The 23096-nt window shown below is 36.3% G+C and overlaps 2 protein-coding genes and 1 long non-coding RNA gene across 3 annotated transcripts in view; all 3 read right to left on the reverse strand.

Annotated features, from left to right (window-relative positions):
- LOC134789409 (uncharacterized) overlaps positions 1-23096 on the reverse strand; it is a 400206-nt gene that overhangs the window by 252084 nt on the left and 125026 nt on the right. The gene's annotated exons all lie outside the window — the stretch shown is intronic.
- LOC134806847 (insulin-like growth factor-binding protein complex acid labile subunit) overlaps positions 1-23096 on the reverse strand; it is a 285723-nt gene that overhangs the window by 67726 nt on the left and 194901 nt on the right. The gene's annotated exons all lie outside the window — the stretch shown is intronic.
- Positions 8623-22646, reverse strand: LOC134806694 (cytochrome P450 4d2-like). The gene is made up of 10 exons (XM_063780020.1): positions 22441-22646; positions 18897-19006; positions 11418-11511; positions 11054-11309; positions 10726-10852; positions 10418-10627; positions 9760-10003; positions 9200-9367; positions 8704-8932; positions 8623-8629 (listed from the first exon to the last, which is right to left on the reverse strand). Exons 1-10 carry the CDS (start codon positions 22601-22603, stop codon positions 8623-8625), a joined length of 1608 nt encoding a protein of 535 aa, XP_063636090.1. The 5' UTR covers positions 22604-22646.

The raw sequence follows: 23096 nt of genomic DNA on the forward strand, positions 1-23096 counted from the left end.
CTAGTTGGGCTTAATCCCTGACCCCTTAACTCCTAACCCTAACCCCCGATCCACCAGCCTTACCAGCTTACCACGAGTTTGACATTGATATATTCGCTAGCATGTGTGTAACTTACTTCCTGTGCATCTCGCTCGTACTGACCTTAGTGTGAGCGAGATGCATAAAAAGTTACATTTAGATGCATAAGAAGTTAGCGAATATGTCAATGTCAAACTCGTGGTAAGGCTACAGTTGCAGTACATCAAATTGGGGGTTTTTGTAAGCAAATGCTCGAGTTACTTTAGAAAACCCCGAAATCACTTAACACGTGCCTTTAAAGATTGAGGAGTTCCCTCAATTCCTCATGGATTCCATCATCAGACCGGAACCAAAAATAATACGGAAACACCTTGGAAATAACTTCTTACAAACAAAAAAAGAATTACTCATATCGGATCACAGGTGCCGGAGTAATCGCTGAACATACTTACATTTAAAGAAATCATCATCATTATCATCAAAATAATCATCATCATCAGGTCTTCATCAAATTGGTGGTTTTCGGGAGAAAATGCTCGAGTTGCTTAAGAAAACGCCCAAAACACCATGCATGTGCCTTTAAAAATTGAGGAGTTCCCTCAATTCCTCATGGATCCCATCATCAGAACAGAACCAAATTAAAACGGGACCAACTCGGAGGACTTTCAAACAAAAAAAGAATTACTCAAATCGGACTACGGATGTCGGAGTAATCGGTGAACGTACATAGAAAAAAACAAGACCGAAGTGATCCCTTAACCCTTCGGTGGCATTGTCCTCCTCGAGGTCTCTACGGTAAGTGGCGGTGGCCGCGAGACGGACAGACATAACAAGCCGGTTGAGTGGCGCAGCCATTTTGGATAAATATACGACAAGTGGCGGGGCCTCAACGGGTGATCATCGCGAATTTGGCGCGTGTTAGAAATATGACCGTTTCCCAAAAAAAATCTATGAATGATATATACAAACTATATATCATGGTATAATAATATACTCCGCCTGGTACTCCATTCCGAGATTCGCGTATGACCTAACTGACACGCGCCTACGTCATCATGCTGTTTACAGGTTCTCAAACTTTGAAATGTGGGAGAATTTTAACCAACGGTGAAAATTATTTTAACGGCATTAATTTTAAGTTATTCATGTAGAAACATAGTAAAATAAAACAAATCTAATGTATTAAATTAAACTTTATTTATCTATACATGACAAACGTTTGAAAAACTAATTCACAGTTACACATTAATTACCAAGCTTACGACGTGAAAAGTTTGGAAAACTCTGCGACTGCTGACACTGAGCGAGAAGGAAATAACAATTAACACGCGTTCGACAAGGATGACGGTCAGGGCATGAAGTTATCTAGATCCGAATTGTCAAATGTGCACAGCGCTATCCTGTGTTGCCAGTAGTATAAACAGAATTACCCGAAAGTCTGAAATTTCTTTCGTGAATCGGAAGATATTGCTAACGAGTAATTAAAAATGACGTGTTATTGTAAAATTTAAGCTAAAATACATATAAATGAAAATTATAAAATTATAAAGAAATATTTTAAATTATTAACCATAGGTATAATGTACCCATGTAACATGTTATGTTGAAATAAAGTGGCAATGTTATTGTGACGTAGGCCCGTGTCACTCTGGGAATGGAAGACCATGTTTTATTAGACCATGCTATATATCACTGAATTCAGCATAAAACGGGTTATTTGATTGTATACCAATTAATTCTATTCTATTTATGTGAATTACGCTAGACTTGTTCCAATCTCATATTACCAATTTTTTTCTACTTTCATGTAAAAATACGTATAATTACGAAATAAAACAATTGATTGTAGAAAAAGCAGTCTTTATGACAAAACAATACATTTAACACGATTCACACAGTTTATTTCACTTTTTTAACCGACTTCAATTTCATAGAAGGAGGAGGTTCTGTATTCGGTTGTGGCTATTTTTTTTTTCTATGTACGTTCACCGATTACTCTGACATCCGTAGTCCGATTTGAGTAATTCTTTTTTTGTTTGAAAGGAGCTACCTCCGAGTTGGTCTCATTTTAATTTGGTTCTGTTCTGATGATGGGATCCATGAGGAATTGAGGGAACTCCTCAATTTTTAAAGGCACATGCATGGTGTTTTGGGTGTTTTCTTAAGCAACTCGAGCATTTTATCCCGAAAATCACCAATTTGATGAAGTAGACCTGATGATGATGATTATTTTGCTGATAGTGATGATGATTTCTTTAAATGTAAGTATGTTCTGCGATTACTCCGGCACCTGTGATCCGATTTGAATAATTCTTTGTTTGTTTGGAAGAAGTTACCTCCAAGGTGTTTCCGTATTATTTTTGGTTCTGGTCTGATGATGGAATCCATAAGGAATTGAGGGAACTCCTAAATTTTTAAAGGCACATGCATGGTTTTTTGGGCGTTTTCTTAAGCAACTTGAACATTTTCTTCCGAAAACCACCAATTTGATGAAGTAGACCTGATGATGATGATTATTTTGATGATAGTGATGATGATTTCTTTAAATGTAAGTATGTTCTGCGATTACTCTGGCACCTGTGAACCGATTTGAGTAATTCTTTTTTTGTTTGGAAGAAGTTACCTTCAAGGTGTTTCCGTATTATTTTTGGTTCTTGTCTGATGATGGAATCCATGAGGAATTGAGGGAACTCCTCAATTTTTAAAGGTACGTGTTAAGTGATTTCGGGGTTTTCTAAAGTAACTTGAGCATTTGCTTCCGAAAACCACCAATTTGATGTACTGCAACTGTAGCCTTACCACGAGTTTGACATTGACATATTCGCTAACGTCTTATGCATCTAAATGTAACTTTTTATGCATCTCGCTCACACTAAGGTTAGTACGAGCGAGATGCATAGGAAGTAAGTTACACACATTCTATGATGCTAGCGAATATATCTATGTCAAACTCGTGGTAAGCTGGTAAGGCTACTGATCGGGGGTTAGGGTTAGGAGTTAAGGGGTCAAGGATTAAGGGGTCGGGGAATGGCGGTTGAAGGGTTGCTGGTTCGGGATCGAGGGGTTCCTGGATCAGGGGTTGATGTGCTGTGAGGTTGAGTGATCGGGGGGCTGAGGGATTGGGTCCGTGGCGGGGCGGGCGGATGGATTTAGTTGACCGGAATTATAATTTCCCAGACGGACTCGAGAAAATTCCTGATTACATATTTACTAAAGTAATAGGTACACGAATTTAGTGTTAAACATGATCTTGTTTTTCATTCATGCGTCGCCCTCTTAACACTGAGTTAAAACTAAAAATGGAAAAATAAAAACTTTCTACAAAAAAAAGCAAACCGACTTCAAAAAGGATGAAATCAAATATTATCCTTTTTGAAGTCTATGCGTTACCAACTGATATATTTGAAGTCGGTGCCAAGCCAAGTAGTAACAATACCAGTCAAAAATAATCAGCTTTATGGTTATAAATCCCATTAGAACTGTACTAATAACTATTGGGATGCTACCTGCGTAGACACACTGGCACCGTCCCACCTCCAACGGACTACTGTAAAAGCGGGCGGAGCGGCGGAAAGCGCCGAAATTCTAAAACGTAACAAATATAAGAGCCTCGGTAGAGAGTACCATTTTGTACCATTTGGTGTTGAAACTCTAGGTCCATGGGGTCCCAGCGCGCATAAGTTGTTCGCAGAAATCGCGAAGCGTCTGGTTGACGTAACTGGTGACCGAAGAGCTGGCGGCTACCTCGCACAACGTATCAGCATTGCGATACAGCGAGGAAATGCCGCCAGCATCCTTGGTACAATGCCTCAAGGGCCTATTTTAGATTTAAGCTAGTTATTAATTTCGTTTAGTAGTACCACTGTATATATATTGTATGTAAATAAAAATTTACTGAATAACTATTACAAATGTGAAAGTAATTCTGTCTGCCTCTTTGTCGCCTTTTCATGACTAAACAACTGAACCGCTTTAGGTGAAATTTGACAAGAAGGTAAATTTCTTGAATTGTTTTATATTTTGAAATGTAGTCCTCTGGATAACGGACGGGAAATTACTCAGTCCCAATCTCACTATTGCGTGCTATAGACTATTCGAGCATTAGTAAGAAATGCTCTTTAAAAAATACGACGAAAAAAAACGGGTTGCACTATGGGAGTGCCGACAGAAGTGAAAACTCAATGACTAATAGTCCAAAATATCTGCAGCACTATGTATAATTGACCCATCCTCCTTTCTATTGAAAAACTTTAGTTCCGAAATTGCTGGCCAGCAGTGAGCTTAAATTTGTAGCGTTAATTATTTAAAATTCGAATAGAAATTGTAAAGTTACCTTGCAGACCTCGCATCTAAATATATTTGGTCATGATATTTTGAGTTTTATTGACCAGTACTAGAGTTCACTTTTATTAGCGATTTCATCAAGATGTAGCTTTATTGAATTATATTTGAGTGATATAAAGTTAGAATGTAACTGTGAGATCCTCGTATTTCAGCCCGTACAAGATTAGAACATTGAGCTTTATTGCTTAATATAAAAGTCCAGTTTTAAATAATTGACCTGATTATGATACGTTATGACTAAAGTTCTTTGATGAATAACATTGTCCGTGACACATGACGTCAGCGTTACGTTACGTTAGGTTACGTTACGCGTAACGTAATGGAGTTTATCATTTTTTCCCCACCTCAAAAAGTGCTCAGCGCCGTTAAAGAAGTTTTCACTTCAAAAATGCATTGGATTTCCACTAATGTGCCGACAAACATGGTACAGACTGCGCCAAGAAGGTTTGATCGTGTGTTCTGAGGTGTGTTTTTAGATATATCGACGTCAAAGATATGTTTACACTTTTGTACCTTGCTCCTTTGTAATAAGGCGAAAAGTGTAAACATATTTTTAACGTCGACTGTACCTACAGAAAGTACGTTCATTGTCGTCGTGTAAGGCAATCCAACGTCTTATCGAATCCCACCAAAATCATGGTATGCTTCAAAATTTGGGTTGGCACCGACTTCAAACATATCAGTTGGTAACGCATAGACTTCAAAAAGGATAATATTTTATTTCATCCTTTTTGAAGTCGGTTTGCTTTTTTTGTAAAAAGTTTTTATATCAGTGCGTATTCCGTTTGAATGTTCGCGGCTCGACGACGGTCGGCGCGTAATAGGCGAGGTGGGGCAGGAACATCACGTTATTTCTAACCATGGTATAATAATATACTCCGCCTGGTACTCCATTCCCGTCTTTTCTAGGTCACCTAACTGACACGGGCCTACGTCATCATGCGACAGCGCTATATGATAATATGCGATAGCGCTATATATAGCGGCCATGTTGTTGTGACGTAGGCCCGTGTCACTCTGGGAATGGAAGACCATGTTTTATTAGACTATGTTTCTAACAAACTTTGTTTTACGCGGGAATTCGACCGTTAGGGAATACCATCCTTGTTTATTGACGAATGCATCTTGCAAGAGTGAGCGAGCAAGGCATAGTTTTAACGGTTTTATTTTAGGCGCGAAATGCAGCGTCGCACAGATGCCGCGAGACGGTCTCTGCCAATTACGGGCTTGTTATGACCGCACCTTCTCGCGGGCTCTGCCACGCCGAGGCATATTTAAAAAAATGGCCGCGCCATTTCTTCTACCGTTCAACCGGTGGTGCTGCCACCCGAAGGGATAAGTGTTCCGTGAACAAAGTTTTGTACGGAACACTAAAAATAGTCACAACCGAATACAGAACCTCCTCCTATGAAATTGTAGTCGGTTAAAAACTCATTGATGGCACAAAAGTTTACACAAAACTGAGAAATTATGTTAAACTACAGTTATTAGGTAGGTATTCATTCGTATTTCCTACTTATTTTAAAGGTATTCATTATTTGATTGTTCTGAAATAGTAGATTGTACAACAAGGGCATAAAGTGACCCATTTTTACCCGAGGCAATGTTTTGGTCTGAGCGAAGCGAAGACCAAAATAGTAGACGAGGGTAAAAATGGACATTTATGCCCTTGTTGTACACTCTGCTTTTCACTTCGATTGCGAGGAAAATAAAATTATGTTTTTCACGGCAATTTACACCACGAAATTGTCGCAAAGCGAAAGAATATAATACATAACCAATTTCCGCCAACTAACTTTTTAATTTTTTTTTTAAATATCAACATGTGATCAGACGCTTGGTTTTCTGCCAACTCAAATATTTCAGAGCATTTTTGAACGATACTCGACTCCTATTTTATGTGATTTACTAAATTTAATGACAGAAAATACGGATTTGTAATAAATTGTAGCAAAAATAAAATAATATAACAAGTTTTGTCATCTACACAATTTTATTAACAGTAAAATTGTGCAATATGTTTTAACTGTTTGGCTGTGGAGACCGATTACCTTAGTTTTAGAAGAAAATTTTACTTTTATGCTCTAGAGCATAAAATGCGATTTTATGTCGTCTACGCACGAAATAAAGGTGCACTTTTTGAGCATGAGAAGTGAAAATACTTTAAGTACCTATAATTTATTTTTCTTATGTTATTTTTAGTGACTGGCCTAGTGGAAAAAATAATAATATCATATAATGTGTCTATTTTGTAATTAAAAATATTCAGTTACCTAAGCTGTTCCAATAGAGACTGGTAGGTATGGGCAGGTAACATACCTGGTATCAATATTTTATTTAATCTCGATTTATAGACGTTTAACTGTTCGACGAAGTTACCTGACTATCATCTGCAAGTTCTTAGTTAAGTAGGTTATGCTGTAATACAGATGCGCTGCCATTAATATTTTATTCATTAACAGACGACACGCGTTCTGTTAATGGCTGCACGTAATAGGCTTTTAGCTGAATCAATACGGTTCAATTGAATGCCCTACGCATAACAGCCGTTGAGCTTGAGACCCCGAAAAGATACAATTGCACAAATAAATACAATAATGCAGGAATCCTACGAAAAATCTACCCGGAAATAGGTAAATATGAAAAAATTAACCCCTCTTTTTAGTTCCAACAATTATTATTATTTTTATGTTATTTATGCAAGCATAATGACATTTTTGCCTGAAACCAGTAAAAACCGAAATCAAAGCAAAATGTATTATGTACATGAATGTATACCATACTTCCGGTCCGTAAAATTACTAGAGTATTGAAAAACGGCACACACGTATTTAACCGGTCAACTAATTAATCGAATTTGGGTAGTTTAAAAAAATAGAAATGGCTACTAAAATTAATAGTTTGGCAACTAAAACGGAGCCTTAAAATATATCAATATGAGTTGTATTTTAATGCCGTTACAGCTTTTGATTATTTTTAGGCAGGTACCAAGTATTTATTTGGCAACTGAATTAATATATTGGAGACCATTTATGAAGCACATTTTAAAAAGAAAACGGCTATCTATTCATTAAAAAATGAAGTTCTTTTAAAATATTTTGTTTGGTCATTACACGGTCAACCTAACACGCTCCCCCTCGCTTCGCTCGTCGTCGCACCTATCTGTTGACTCTAGCAGAACACGGTGGTAACTATTGAAATTATTTTATATACGCCATTAAGCGTTTCATGATTAGAAATTTCGACTATAAGTATACTGACCATTGCGTATTGGTAAATTAATTTGAGGTGTTTTGTGTAAAAAGTGACCAATATTCATTAAATTTAACTGCTTTCGTGTTAAAATACTACCTAGCTGAAACGATATGCTCAGTTATGATTAGTTGATGACTTAGGTGTGAACAATAGATGACAACTAAATTTTATGATCGCTTTACAATATTAGTTGCCAATTTATTATTTTAGACGCCAACTTATCACTTTAAGTTCCCTATAATTTTTATAGGTGGCTTGATTTTGCTGCCAGTTTTTTTAATAATATGATGCTTATATTTGAAGCTAAAATATTTTTTTTTGGCGCTAAAATATTAATGCACAGGCAAATTATATTATTATATGCCCAATGAAAGTTCCTGTTTAATATTTTAGTTGCCCGGTTAATTATAAGCCTTGAAAAACTAGTTCGAATTTCGAAGTTATTACTCGAGAAAACGATAAATAATTGCACGAGTTTTCCAATGGCTGTTATACGTGGTGGTCAGACTGGCCAACATTTTTTTTACATTATTTTGATTAATAGGGCAAATTGTGATTAAGATGTGCTTCAAATAATACGTTTATTTAATTCCGATAGTTTTTACAAGTTTTTCAACGGTATTACGAAATCATGGAACCCCAGAATTCTGATAACTCGCATTTCGGGGTCTAGTAATGAGAATAGGTACTTAGATAATTCCCTTAACAGGAATTCTATATTTTGTTGAGCTTTTAGGATCAGATACTTCTATGAGTGACTGTAGGTAAATACACCCACTCGTGTTTTATATGAAACCGGTAAACGTGTATATGTAATATTCAGTTTTAACTAATATCATTTATTTAATGAAATAAATTACATTAGCATAAAGTACCTATATGTCTATACCTATCTAATGACAAAAACCTATAATAAGCAGTATGATATATTTTGTACCTACTACGGCACACATTGTAGTACACACATGAGAAACACATGCACACCTCACAAGAGCAAATCACGATCACATTCTGAGAAATATATCACTTGTAGTAAATCATTCAAAAATTTAAAATGCCTACTTAGCAAAACTATTAAATAGTACTTTGGCAATAACAACGACTGACCAGACTTGCCATTTCTGGCCACAACAACAATTGGACAAATAATATAAAGTTCTCTCTTTTTCAATCTTAGTTTGACGCCGTTGATGGATTCGGTTATGATCCTATGAGCGAACTTGGGCTCGTCTTCGGGGGCGCCGGGAAGCACCTCGTACCGACGAAGGAAGTTGGATAGTGTCGCCTTCATCGCCACCCAAGCGTAACGGAAACCTGGAAATCGAAAAGCAATTAGGAAACTTAAATTGCGAGGTTTAAATGTTTGGTTACATTATTTAGCGAATTTATAATAGAAAATTGGTGTACTCAACAACGGTTTAGGTAAAAGGAGATTGAGGATAAAAACACTTCCTTCTCTATATTTTTAGTTCAATTACAGCTCCTTTGTTAAAACTTTTAAAGAGGAATAATTACGCATTGCCCTAAATTATTTCGTTGGAGGTAGGTCGCGGGCGTACTTTTATCAACTTGAAGGTTTACCTATGCAGCTCCTCGGTCCCGCGCTGAATGGCACGAAGGCGTATGGGTGCAGACTGTTGAAAAACCTCTCTGGCTTGTACTTCTCGGGCTCAGGGAACATCTTCGGGTCGGCGTACAGGGCCTCGTAGTACACGACCACTTGCGTTCCAGGAGGGATGATTCTACCATCTGTCGAAGAAGGATTAGATTATGATATAAACAAACGCAATACCTAAAGTCAATAACTGATATTATTAATGTTACATAATATATCAGAAACACGTGGAACTGCGCTCCAGATTTCGAATTAAAGATGTGGGTGTCCGCTAAGCCTAAATGAGCCTAGACTGGGCATGTCTGTCGCATGTCCCCGGAAAAGTGGTTACTGAGAGGGACCCACCACACCACACCCACACCACCACAGATGATCGACGGGGTTAAAGGAGATAGTGGGACTACTTGGACGAATTCAACGTAGAATGGTAGGAAATAACAAGCAATAGGGCCGCATGGAAAAAAGAAGGGAGGCCTTTGCCCAGCAGCGGGATACTATATTGTAATGAAAGATAAGATTATTGTACCTTTTAATGGTAAATCATTTTGTAGCTGCCTTCCGATTTTTGTCACAGTGGGGATGACACGGATGCTCTCCTTGATAACAGCCTCGAGGTATTTCATTTCAATGAGATCGTGGTTGGTAGGCTGTCTCAGCTTATCACTGTTGAATATGGAATTCTGTTCCTCGACTACTCGCTTCTGAATTTCTGGATACTTGGCTAAGCAGTACAGAGTGTGTGCCATCGTCATTGTTGTGGTGTAGTGCCCCTGTGGCATAATAAATATTAAGCTTAGAATAAATTTAAAAGTGGAAAAAATACTGTCTTGGGTGTGGTCTCACCCAAGACAGTAATTTTTACACTTTCAAATTTATTCTAAGCTTAATAGCATCGTTCGCAGACGTTTCTGCTTGTTAAAAATTATAATAAATATTATTAGTGGTGAAAACATTTTATTTTAACATCTTGATTCTAACATGGTACAAAAACAGAAAATTTTAATAGAATACCTAATACAATGGTAGCAGATGAAAAACAGCAAGTCGAAGTTATATGCTATGTTCTAATTTTTAATGCTTAAATTATTACCTAAACTTTTGTCGGTAACTATTGATGTAAATATCAATAAATAGTATGTAATAATAGGTATATTATGTGCATTTATGTGTTACAAAAGTCTTACAGTGAAACAGAGCAGACTGATTTCTTCATTGATGGTGTCATCCGGAGCAGGATCGCCATTGGGCAGGGTACTTAGAAGAAGGGAGTCGAGAAGGCAAGCCTTTTCCGATACTTTCTCGTGAACCAGAGCGTTGATATCAACGGCAGCGTTGTTGTTGCTCTTAATTTCATCGATGAATTCGTTTAACTTCACTCTTCTGTCATGTATAAGCTGTGTTAAAAAGAACGATCATTATACAAGGAATACTCTTGTTTTCTTTTTTACATCGACTAATTATAGTACTAGAAAATGTTTATTATAAAACGTACCTTGTCGCTATAGCCTCTAATTGTTTTGATGGCATCCATCATTTCCCGATAAATTGGTGTCCGTTTAAAGATGAAGCTGATATTCCTCCAGTAAGAGAAATAATTTTCGGTGGCGATTTTGATAACCCTGAAAATGAAACGAAAATGTGACGAAGTGTTTAAAAAGTAGTTGCTGAAAATTTCATTCGTTTGCATCTATTTAGTAAAAAAATACAGTTTGGGTTCAATTTGTCATGTTAAAGATATATGAAGCGTTTCATTGATATTTCTTATAAGGTAAGTTAGGTGAGACAATACGGCATGGAGTATTGTAAAAGATATGACTTACCTAGCGCTAGCGTCTAGATAAGGGTGGTCAGGATTGGCGAGCATATTGTGATCGACTCCCATCAATGTGTTGCACAGAATGTCAAACATGAAAGGTCGAAGGTATCTGTATATATCCACAGGGTCCTTGTCCACGTATTGGTCGAGCACTTGGTAGAGGGCGTCGGTGCGCGAATTGACCGCGTCAACGCGAGCTTCTAGCGTCTTGAAGTGGAAACTAGGAGTCATCAGTTTACGAGTCGATTTCCATCGTTCACCTAAAAAGACAGATAACTTAGATAGAGAATTCGTTTTGTAATTTATGGCTGTTTAAAGCTTTGAATCTACAAGTTGCCACATTAGATCATATTCTAAGTGTTAATCACCTTCTGATGTTGAGACTGAGTTTCCGAAGAAAGGCATCATAGCAGCGTTCCTTTCAGTGGGCTTGGCCAACTCTGTCGGATGTGCAAGGATCGTCTAAAAATAAATAATTTATTAGTTATCACTGCCACCATTGCACAAAAGTTATCTTTTTGTTTTTATTTTATTTTTTGTTTGTTGCTTATTATTATTTAGGTATACAAATTGACGATCTTTTCGTGAATTTATTGGTTTTTATAAGTAAAAATAACATATAATTTCCAATTAGAAATAAATATATCTAATCTAATCTGTGTAAATGCTAGAAACCGTAAGGTGTGTCAAAAAAGCTGAAACAACGCTACGAAGATAACGATAAAGACAAAATTTTGTATACATACATGTATAAGTACATCCTAATGTTTCCCTAGTGTATGGCAGGTGTGGAACACTGTGCACTGATTCTGATGGAAATGCGAGGTATTTTGCACAAAGAGCTCCTAGACAATAGACAGTTGATAACGGACAGTTAAGTCAGACTTTTCTACAATAAAAAGCGCTATGAGAATTCTTTATCTTCGTTACCCGTACCCACATAACGTTTTAAGATAAACTGAATAATTTGGTTTAGTTCTACGAGGACATTTGATTCAAAAACGAAAAAAAAAAGTGCTCCTAGTTGTCATACAACATTTGGAAGTAAGTTGTGAGACGCGATGATGGTTCATAAATATTGTAGGTACTTATTATGAAAATGCGTTACAAAACTATCAAAAAATTTCATCACCATTTAGGTATCTGTTTTTAAATGAATGGTACTAGTAATTTGGAGTAGAAATAAATTTTTACTTTATATATTTGGAAAAAAGTTAATAGTACCTACGTACCTATGATTTATCTGAAAATGCCCGTAATTATCAAACCAATGAAATAAAATAGCATTGTATTTAAATGCATAATACAAGTTGTTTGTACAATTACTGAATTACAAAAGGTAAGTATCTGAAAACAAAATTATCTTGAAATCTTTACTGGGTGAATTTAATTTTATAAAGGCGCGGCAATACGAGTAGGTACAAATTACCTTGTAACGATATTATAAAATACTAGATGAAAACCCGGCTTCGCTCGGGTAAAATAAATAATAGTAATAGGTAATACTCATTTTGAATTAAGTAATTATTTACTTTTAGACTTCATACCTTCATCAAGGCGGTTACAAACCTATCTCATCTCAGAAAACTTTAAATCCGTAACATACAATCATAACTCGAAAAATTTACTATTCCGATATATCTAAAAACAAATATGTAATTAAAAAAACCTAATCCGCTTTTCTGGTAGCAGTTCGGTTCTGTAAGGGTCGCAGTTCTAACCTAACTTACTTCTGGTTGCAGTTTGGTTCTATAAGGATCACAGTTGTAACCTGACCCACTTTTCTGGTCGCAGATCGGTTCTGTGAAGGCCGCATTTATAACCTAGCCCACTTTCCAATCTCAAAAGAGGGAACCCTTTTGTACCTACCCTTCATGGCACTAAAGTGAAAGTATGGAAATTATCACTACTATTTCATTCTTTAATATTAATGCCTATGCGTTAATATTAAATTCGTTTACAAAAAAAAAAACTGAATAAGTGCGAGTCGGACTCACCCATCAAGAACGGAACACTTTTTTATATTTGTTGTTATAGCGGCAACAGAAATACATCATGTGTGAAAATTTCAACTGTCTAGCTATCACGGTTCATGAGCTACAGCCTGGTGACAGAGGGACAGTGGAGTAAACTGAAATAAAGGTTCCGTCACACCGGCGCGATTTCAGAGCCGGGCCTGAGCGTTTTATATGAAAAAGCGGCGCGCTCCGCTCACGCGCCGCACGCGAAACGCGCCTGTGTGACGGAGCCTGAAATGTCAAACCGGGCAAGTGCTCGCGCACGAAGGGTTCCATACTTTTTAGTATTTGTTGTTATAGCGGTAACAGAAATACATCATCTGTGAAAATTTCAACTGCCTAGGCCTATCACGGTTCATGAGATACAGCCTGGTGACAGACAGACAGACAGACAGACAGACAGACAGACGGACAATGAAGTAAAACTGAAATAAATGTCATATACCTACTAAGAAAAACCGGCCAAGTAAGTGCGAGTCGGAATCGCTAATAGGTTCCCGTTTTTTAGTTACCCTTCAGGTACGGAACCCTAGTATGAGTGTAATAGATTTGTAACCGGTCAGCAATGTGAGTCCCTTGGAGAAGCAGAGGTCTAGTCTAAACCCCCACTTACCATCGGCATTAACAGCCTTGTATTCTTGTTTGCCACCAACATGTCATATTAAAACATATTAATAAAAAATTACTCGGTCAACAATGTGAGTCCCTTGGAGAAGCAGAGGTCTAATCTAAACTCCCACTTACCATCGGCATTAACAGCCTTGTATTCTTGTTTGCCACCAACATGTCATATTAAAACATATTAATAAAAATTTACTCGGTCAACAATGTGAGTCCCTTGGAGAATCAGAGGTCTAGTCTAAACTCCCACTTACCATCGGCATTAACAGCCTTGTATGAGTTGTATGCTTGTTTGCCACCAACATGCCATGTTAAAACATATTAATAAAAATTTACTCGGTCAGCAATGTGAGTCCCTTGGAGAAGCAGAGGTCTAGTCTAAACTCCCACTTACCATCGGCATTAACAGCCTTGTATGCTTGTTTGCCACCTACATGTCATATTAAAACATATTAATAAAAATTTACTCGGTCAGCAATGTGAGTCCCTTGGAGAAGCAGAGGTCTAGTCTAAACTCCCACTTACCATTGGCATTAACAGCCTTGTATGCTTGTTTGCCACCAACATGTCATATTAAAACATATTAATAAAAATTTACTCGGTCAGCAATGTGAGTCCCTTGGAGAAGCAGAGGTCTAGTCTAAACTCCCACTTACCATCGGCATTAACAGCCTTGTATGCTTGTTTGCCACCAACATGTCATATTAAAACATATTAATAAAAATTTACTCATTTCATCAGTCATATCCAGCCTAGCATTGCATTGGCCCCGCTTAAATATTTCTTTAATTTGTTTTTAGTATTTGTTGTTATAGCGGCAACAGAAATACATCATTTGTGAAAATTGAAACTGTCTAGTTAATCTAGTTATCACGGTTCATGAGATCTTGAGATACAGCCTGGTGACAGACAGACGGACAGCAGAGTCTTAATATTTAATAGGGTCCCGTTTTTACCCTATGGGTACGCAACCCTAAAAAGTGACCAAGGCCTCCAGTGCCCTAGGCTGGAATCAAAGCAGCGTCCTCTGCTATTGCAGCAGGTGCCTGTGCCATTCTGCCACCGGGCTACCCACGGCGGCATAGGTCGAATTTTTCCAAGTATACTTATGCACTACTTACTGAAGGCTTATGGAGCCTCGCCATCCCTAAGCCTAAATTAAATATTTTCTGAAAATAATTTGTTTTGATCTAATAACATATTGGAGTCCTCGTAATAGGGGTCCCGTTTTTACCCTTTGGCTACAGAACCCTAAAAATCAACTTTGTTTTGGTACTATGTACTACGCTTCACTATGACTCTGAAATTTTAGCAGGAATTAATATTTTTTTTGTTGTCACCTGTCAAATTAGAATAGAATAGAATTTAAATTTCAGCACATATTACATTTAAATAAATTCACATTTCATTTATATCAATTAGTTTCAATATTTTTTTCTTAGTAACTTTATTAAATAATTTTTATGTCATTGCTTTTTAATAATTATTTCAGTCTGCCTTCTTGGCATAGGCCTCCCCCAGCTCTCTCCACAGCTCTCTATCCCTTGCCGTCCCTATCCAATTAGGTCCCGCATGCTTCTTTGTGTCATCCGACCACCTCATTATTGGTCTCCCTTCTCTCCTTTTTCCATCTCTAGGATACCATTCCGCTTCCTCTCTATCCCACTTATCTTTACCTTCCCTTGCCATATGTCCAGCCCAACCTGTTGCAGTCAAAAGTGTGAACTGGCCAAAGAACTTTTAACCGACAAAAACAGGCAAAACTGCTTTTGACTGAGCATGTTGGTCAAAAGTAGTTTTACCTGAAAATCATACCTATTTCTGGCAGCAGTTTCGTTTTTAGGGCGTAGCAAAAAAAAAAATAACCCTAACCTACCTATCTCTGGGAACAGTTTCGTTTTTTGGGCGTAGCAAAAAAATAACCCTAACCTACCTATCTCTGCGAGTACTTTTGACTGATAGATAGTAACAGTCACAACACAATTACTATTAACCAATGATTTTCAGGTAAAACTACTTTTGACCAACATGCTCAGTCAAAAGCAGTTTTGCCTGTTTTTGTCGGTTAAAAGTTCTTTTGACCAGTTCACACTTTTGACTGCGACATATATACTATCTATATATCTTATTATATTTAATCTTATATTCAACTTACATTGACTCCGGAGATAACTTATTAGCTTTATGCAGTTGACTTTCCAATTCACCGATACACCTCAAATTTGATTCATAGTCTAAAGCACAGTTATTAAATATGTCCACAATACACTGTAGCTTTTTGCACTGTTTCACACTGGCAATGTACTTAATTAGAGTGAGTTAAAGCCTGACAACAGTTTATTTGACCCTCGCCATTTTGCGGATTTTCAATGGTACTAATTTCTTTTACTGGCAACAAGTATTCTTTGACAACGAACGTTGGATGTCATCGAATGTCACCGATGTAAACAAACGGAAAATATCTACGAATATATTCAAATATAAACGGTTTTATTACAAAAATGCCAAAAAAAATTCCCAAAGATGCGAAAAAAATTGTAGTGAATGGAATCAAATACTTACAGCTTAAAAAAGACGAAGGATTACATAGCATTCCAATAAACAATGTTTTAAAGTTGGTTGTTGACATGACCGGTATTGACATTTTATAGTGCGGTTTTATTGAACTGGTTAGTTGTTTGGTTTAAACTTTAATATTTCATTTAAGGTTTATGTAGATCGATGATAAAAATCCTATAATCGAATTGGAGACAGAACGTTTTATAATCGAGGTTGGTGGTCCTGAAGCGACACAACATCTGATGAAAATGAGACTTCGTCAGAGTCAGAAAACGAAGAATATATAAATATTGAATATTTAGAATCAAATTTTGACGAATAGGTAAATTAAAAGAACCGAATTCTCTGTAAGCAATGTTTTGACATTATACGAGTATCAACATGAAGCCAATGGCCACTACCCCGACTATACATGACGTACGCACATTATTGCCATACGTAAGCTGTTTGCAGCGACACTGTCTCAGGGTTAAATAAACTGTTGTCAGGCTTTACAGTCAGCTGGCACTTAACTCAAAGTTTCTTTGAACAACGTCATTTTCATCTCGCTCACTTATTAGTTTATCACAGCTGCTTCAAGGTTGCTTTCACTTGCATTTCCAGGTAGCTAGTAGTGCCTTGACATGTAAGAATATTTGGAATTATTCTGAAATATTAAAATACAACTGAGAGACCGATGTTTATACTAAACACAATACACCCATGGAACGCTTTGAAGTTCAAATCTCGTTACGTTACGATGGCGTTTGCACTTTGCACTATGTTCGGTGACTATTTTTTATTGTTAACACACACAATACACTATTTAACAGGTTTTTATCACGTCTGGAGTACCGGATAAAGTATTTTCGAATAACAGCCGTCGTTGACGTCTAGGCAGTGTTGCTATCGTCTTAAAAGCCGTAACAGACTATCGCACGTTCTGGCTTAAAAACAAATTTATGTAATAATTATACCGGTATACATATCCATATGAAACGAAACTTAATGCAAATAATAACCATTATACATACCGGAAAGTCATCAAATAAACAGTAATATTCGTCTTGCTTTTTATTAAAAAAAAAAACGACCAACCTAACTTGTAAGCATGTTTGCAGTTTCTAAACGCAACGCATAGCTGTCAAATGTCAACCAACAAATTGAGCCTTTAGTATTGTTTGTCGAAATTTTTTCACTTTTAAATGCAAAATACGCGACAATACGAATTTTGCGGATATATGTTCTCGATTCAAAAGTGATATTTTTTCAAGCTCTTTCGATTGAGCATAATTTCTTTTGGTTTTTCCGTCAAAGCGGCTCGCGTTTATTAATATAGATAATAGATAATCAATGTTGCAATACATGTCAATTTTCTTTCTCTGTTTTCTTATCAGGTTATCCTCTTTGCTGGGAAGTCCACGCAATCAGCACACTCGGAATGAGCTCATGATCTCGGCAAAAAACCCACTTTTACCTCGTTCCATGGTCTAATAAAACATGGTCTTCTATTCCCAGAGTGACACGGGCCTACGTCACAATAACATTGCCACTTTATTTCAACATAACATGTTACATGGGTACATTATACCTATGGTTAATAAGTTAAAATATTTCTTTATAATTTTATAATTTTCATTTATATGTATTTTATCTTAAATTTTACAATAACACGTCATTTTTAATTATTCGTTAGCAATATCTTCCGATTCACAACAGAAATTTCAGACGTTCGGGTAATTCTGTTTACACTACTGACAACACAGGATAGCTCTGTCACATTTGACAATTCGGATCTAGATAACTTCATGCCCTGACCGTCATCCTTGTCGAACGCGTGTTAATTGTTATTTCCTTCTCGCTCAGTGTCAGCAGTCGCAGTGTTTTCCAAACTTTTCACGCCATAAGCTTGGTAATTAATGTGTAACTGTGAATTAGTTTTTCAAACGTTTGTCTTGTATAGATAAATAAAGTTTAATTTAATACATTCGATTTGTTTTATTTTACTATGTTTCTACATGAATAACTTAAAATTAATGCCGTTAAAATAATTTTCACCGTTGGTTAAAATTCTCCCACATTTTAAAGTTTGAGAACCTGTAAACAGCATGATGACGTAGGCCCGTGTCAGTTAGGTCATACGCGAATCTCGGAATAGAGTACCAGGCGGAGTATATTATTATACCATGCCTCGTTCAAGAATTATTGATTCTTATCATTATAAGTTTAAACAAATTGTGCACGTTTCATGCTTATTACATAAGTACCTAAACGAGAAAAAATAAACATCTACGGGACATAGACCGACCGACTTTATAAGGCTTGTGTTGTGGGTATAACATCGATACCTACATGTATACAACTGTATACATACACTTAAATACATGTATAGAAAACATCCATTTCCGGAACAAATATTCGGTATAAAAATGAACTCATAAAATCGTGAATATAGGATTTTCGTAATTAATTATCACTAATAATGATTTGCGGTTATATGTAAACATTGTCGAATAATTCCCCGCCACGCATAACAACAGTAAAATACATTCTAAAAATCATCATTTTGCACAAATACCAAATTCAAACTGATTTCAGTGTTGTTTTACCTACGCAGTGAGACAGAAATACAGAATACGAGACGACTTTTCTAAAGTATTGTTTTCTTACCCCGACATCGTCAGATTCACACAGCATAACCCACTCCTCGGAGCCAACCGTCAAACGATAGTTAGTCATGCCGTATTGTCGCCATTTGTCTAATAAGATCTGAGACACACCTGTAAAAGAGACAGAAGTTGTGTAATACAAGTATTTGTCTATCCTTCATAAGGTCGTAATAGGGAATATTAGGCAAAGCTCTGTGTAGGTGGCGCCACTAAGACATACAGTAAACAAAGCTCTATATCTCTATGGAAAGCTCGTTGACATCATCAATGACACATCATGTCATGGTGTCATGTTGTCATGTCATAAACAAATAATTAGTAAAAGTGAAAAGTAATTAAGTAAATTATTATAATAGGTACCTACATAATTTTAATAATCATATTTAATTACTTTTACTGTGAATATGGCGCCCTACGGATATTTAAAGGTCGAAGAACTTAAAAAGCTGCTTCGGGAACGTGGTGCAAGCCTAAAAGGAAATAAATTAATAGTTTAAAAAACACTAGAAAAACACGCTTGATGCCTGATCGTGTTCAAAATCCATTACGTGACCGTTCTCACAAGTGCAAACACGACTATGATACGATATTCCATCATGGAATGCCAGTGCCTATCTTCCGGCTTTATCATCAGACCTTGAAACCTAATCGTGGTAAAAGTTCATTTCAAGACTTTTCTAACAAATCCAAACACAGCTATGATACGATGTTCCATCATGAAGTTCCAGTTCATATCTTCCGGCTCCATCATCAAATCAGTTCGACAGTACCATATTATCGTAACTACATACCTACAGCTGCCAATTTTCATGGCGCTACGATCCTTGGAAGATGGTTAAATAAGATTCCATTACATAGTTACATACAGGTCGACGGTCGACCTAATAAAAGCGTTTTAATTACTTACTTAATCATATTTAAACCTATTTAATTCCATTTTTCAGAAAGTAATTTTTACTTTTGTCTTGTTCCAGGCTTACCCTATACGACGAACATAATAACTTTGGTAGCATAAAAAGTGGTTACACAGGTTACACTGAAGGCAACAGCTCAAAATCTTTATTCACGCCATTGCCGGAAAAATTTAAAGACATCAATTCTAGCTCAGATTTACACTGACGACCTACACTTTCTAATCTTTCTATAGAGTCCTTACAAAGATAATACCTACTGTTAAAACCTGAGTGTGTCTAACTATCCAGTTGGCGACCTGCAGTGTAATCACTTATTGTAAGTACTACAAAAGTTATTGTTTTCATAAGCCTTGAAACAAGTAGTTTTCGTCGACTCATTAGTCTAGTCTAGTTTTTTTTTGTAATGCCATTATAATATGCTACTGTTACATTGTTAACTTATAAATGAATAAATGATTATAAGTGTTATGTTTCCGAATAATTTCAAACTTTATTATATACAAATTATTACTTTATCAATAAACAAAGGAGTCGTCGTAACTAGTCGTGCCCACAGAGCCAAGGACAATTGGACATATGTAGACTTTCTTGGGCCACAGCTTCTTCAAGATAATGAACACCACAATCGAATGCTGCCATCTCGTACGAAGCGTTACATGTTGTTGTATTAAAACCAGGCATATAGTTTTGCAACTGTGGGTTATCTACACTATTTTCTTGCGCCACAACATAATCAACACCACAATCGAATGCTGCTGTCTCGGATGAACATTTAGAAAGGGAGCTAAGTCATCAGAGTTCTCAACATGTGTAAGTATTAATTTTCATTTCGCCTCACTCGCTTCAGCCTGTTCTCGCCTTTGCTTAGATATTATAACTTCCGTTTTAGTCCACTGAAAGATGGAAGGCCCAGGTTCCCTTCTTATAAACGCGCCTGGTATTATATAATCCTGAAAATAATAACAAGAGTTTAGGTTATGCTCAGAATAAAATTGGGTAGTAAATGTGACGGTTATTCTATTATTTCGAAATTCTTACCTGAAAAGTTTTCAGATGCAATGAAATCTTCGGATTTAAAATGTGCTGAACATATCTTTGAGGTTTTTTTTTGCTTTACGACGTACTACCGCTTCCCACAGCGTTCATACACTTTGGTCTTTCGGAAATGAATGATTCCCTTGATTTCTACAGCCAAATACGCAGCACTGATGCATTATTGTATTAACATATCTTGTAAGTATTAACCTTATTTTAAACTCATGGTATAATAATATACTCCACCTGGTACTCTATTCCGAGATTCGCGTATGACCTAACTGACACGGGCCTACGTCATCATGCTGTTTACAGGTTCTCAAACTTTAAAATGTGGGAGAATTTTAACCAACGGTGAAAATTATTTTAACGGCATTAATTTTAAGTTATTCATGTAGAAACATAGTAAAATAAAACAAATCTAATGTATTAAATTAAACTTTATTTATCTATACAAGACAAACGTTTGAAAAACTAATTCACAGTTACACATTAATTACCAAGCTTACGACGTAAAAAGTTTGGAAAACACTGCGACTGCTGACACTGAGCGTTCGACAAGGATGACGGTCAGGGCATGAAGTTATCTAGATCCGAATTGTCAAATGTGACAGCGCTATCCTGTGTTGCCAGTAATGTAAACAGAATTACCCGAACGTCTGAAATTTCTTTCGTGAATCGGAAGATATTGCTGACGAATAATTAAAAATGACGTGTTATTGTAAAATTTAAGATAAAATACATATAAATGAAAATTATAAAATTATAAAGAAATATTTTAACTTATTAACCATAGGTATAATGTACCCATGTAACGTGTTATGTTGAAATAAAGTGGCAATGTTATTGTGACGTAGGCCCGTGTCACTCTGGGAATAGAAGACCATGTTTTATTAGACCATGTTTAAACTCAAATTATATTAATATATTTAGCAATTTTATTTTAATCCCGTTCTGAAAGACTTGTCAAAATTGTCAAAAAACTGTTTACTATATGGATCGGTCATGCCCTCTGGCGGAAGAACAATGCAGTAGGTAATATTCCCTATTTCAACCGGGATTAGGTTTAGGAAAATTGTCTTTGGGTTTAATGCGTTTTCCCTAAAATAAAAAATAAAAATCTTACTTGTGAATAATTATAAGGAAATGGGTATTCAGTCTCATCAAAATCCTATTAGATCACCTTACTAAGCAAAGTTCGTCTTAGGTACAGGATGCGTAGCCAACATGCCAATCGTTTACGATCCGTAGTCAACGAAATGCAACTGTCACTGTCGCACTAATATGGAGGACTGATAGAGAGACACTAAGCGTTTCGTTGACGTAGCGCAAGCAATTGTCACCTTGGCGAGGCACCCAGGTATGTTAGGTAAGTACATAAATGCTTTTACACTTTTATCATCCCTTGCAATTCTAATGAAAGCTGATTTACCCAATTTTGACGCAATTATACCGGTACTTTTATCTTGATATATACCAAATCGTAAATAGGGAAATGAAACGGTTGAAATGTTGTTATTATGAAGTCATAAGTAGCAGGACAGAGTCACAGTATCTAAATCTATATCTAAATAATATGTACAAGTAGGTACTAACCATCAGAATCAAATCCGAGATCCAGAGCATTTCCAATGATAGGCAGCCCGTCCGATCCATTAAACTTGCTGAGTAGTTTTTTAGCTCGCGTGTTCTTGCGCTTGTAGTCGTAATAAAATACCAGCCCTATGAGCACACACAGGAGGGTAGCCACGAGAATCATCGTGATACTGAAAAAAAAAAACAAAGATTCTATAAACAAGTAGCTAACATCCAATGGCCATTAAAAACTTAATGTTAAATTAGGTAAGTACGTCGTACATCGTATGTTAACTACTCCACACCCGAGGCGACTGCCAATAAAAGTCTTAAAAACACAATCCTACATACCTATCCGTAACACATCCTTTTTGTAAAACAGGCGGTCTTACATATAGGTTTTTATTAAATAATGTAATATTTTTACCGTCACGTTTAAAGTACATAAATATGAATATATTGAATATTAAATATCAGTAATAGCTACACGGCTTAAAATCAAAGTATTATACCTAGTGATCACGTTGATATACTTTATAACAGTCTCTATATCCATGTTTGTTTAAGAACAAGAAATAATTTTGTGTTAAAAAAAACAAGGCTACTTTCATAAAAATATTGTGCAAAACTAACTAGATATAATATGTCAATGGTCTTTTAAGGAGCATCTTATCGAG

This window comes from Cydia splendana, chromosome 3 (genome assembly GCF_910591565.1).
Source record: "Cydia splendana chromosome 3, ilCydSple1.2, whole genome shotgun sequence".
Lineage (NCBI taxonomy): Eukaryota > Metazoa > Arthropoda > Insecta > Lepidoptera > Tortricidae > Cydia > Cydia splendana.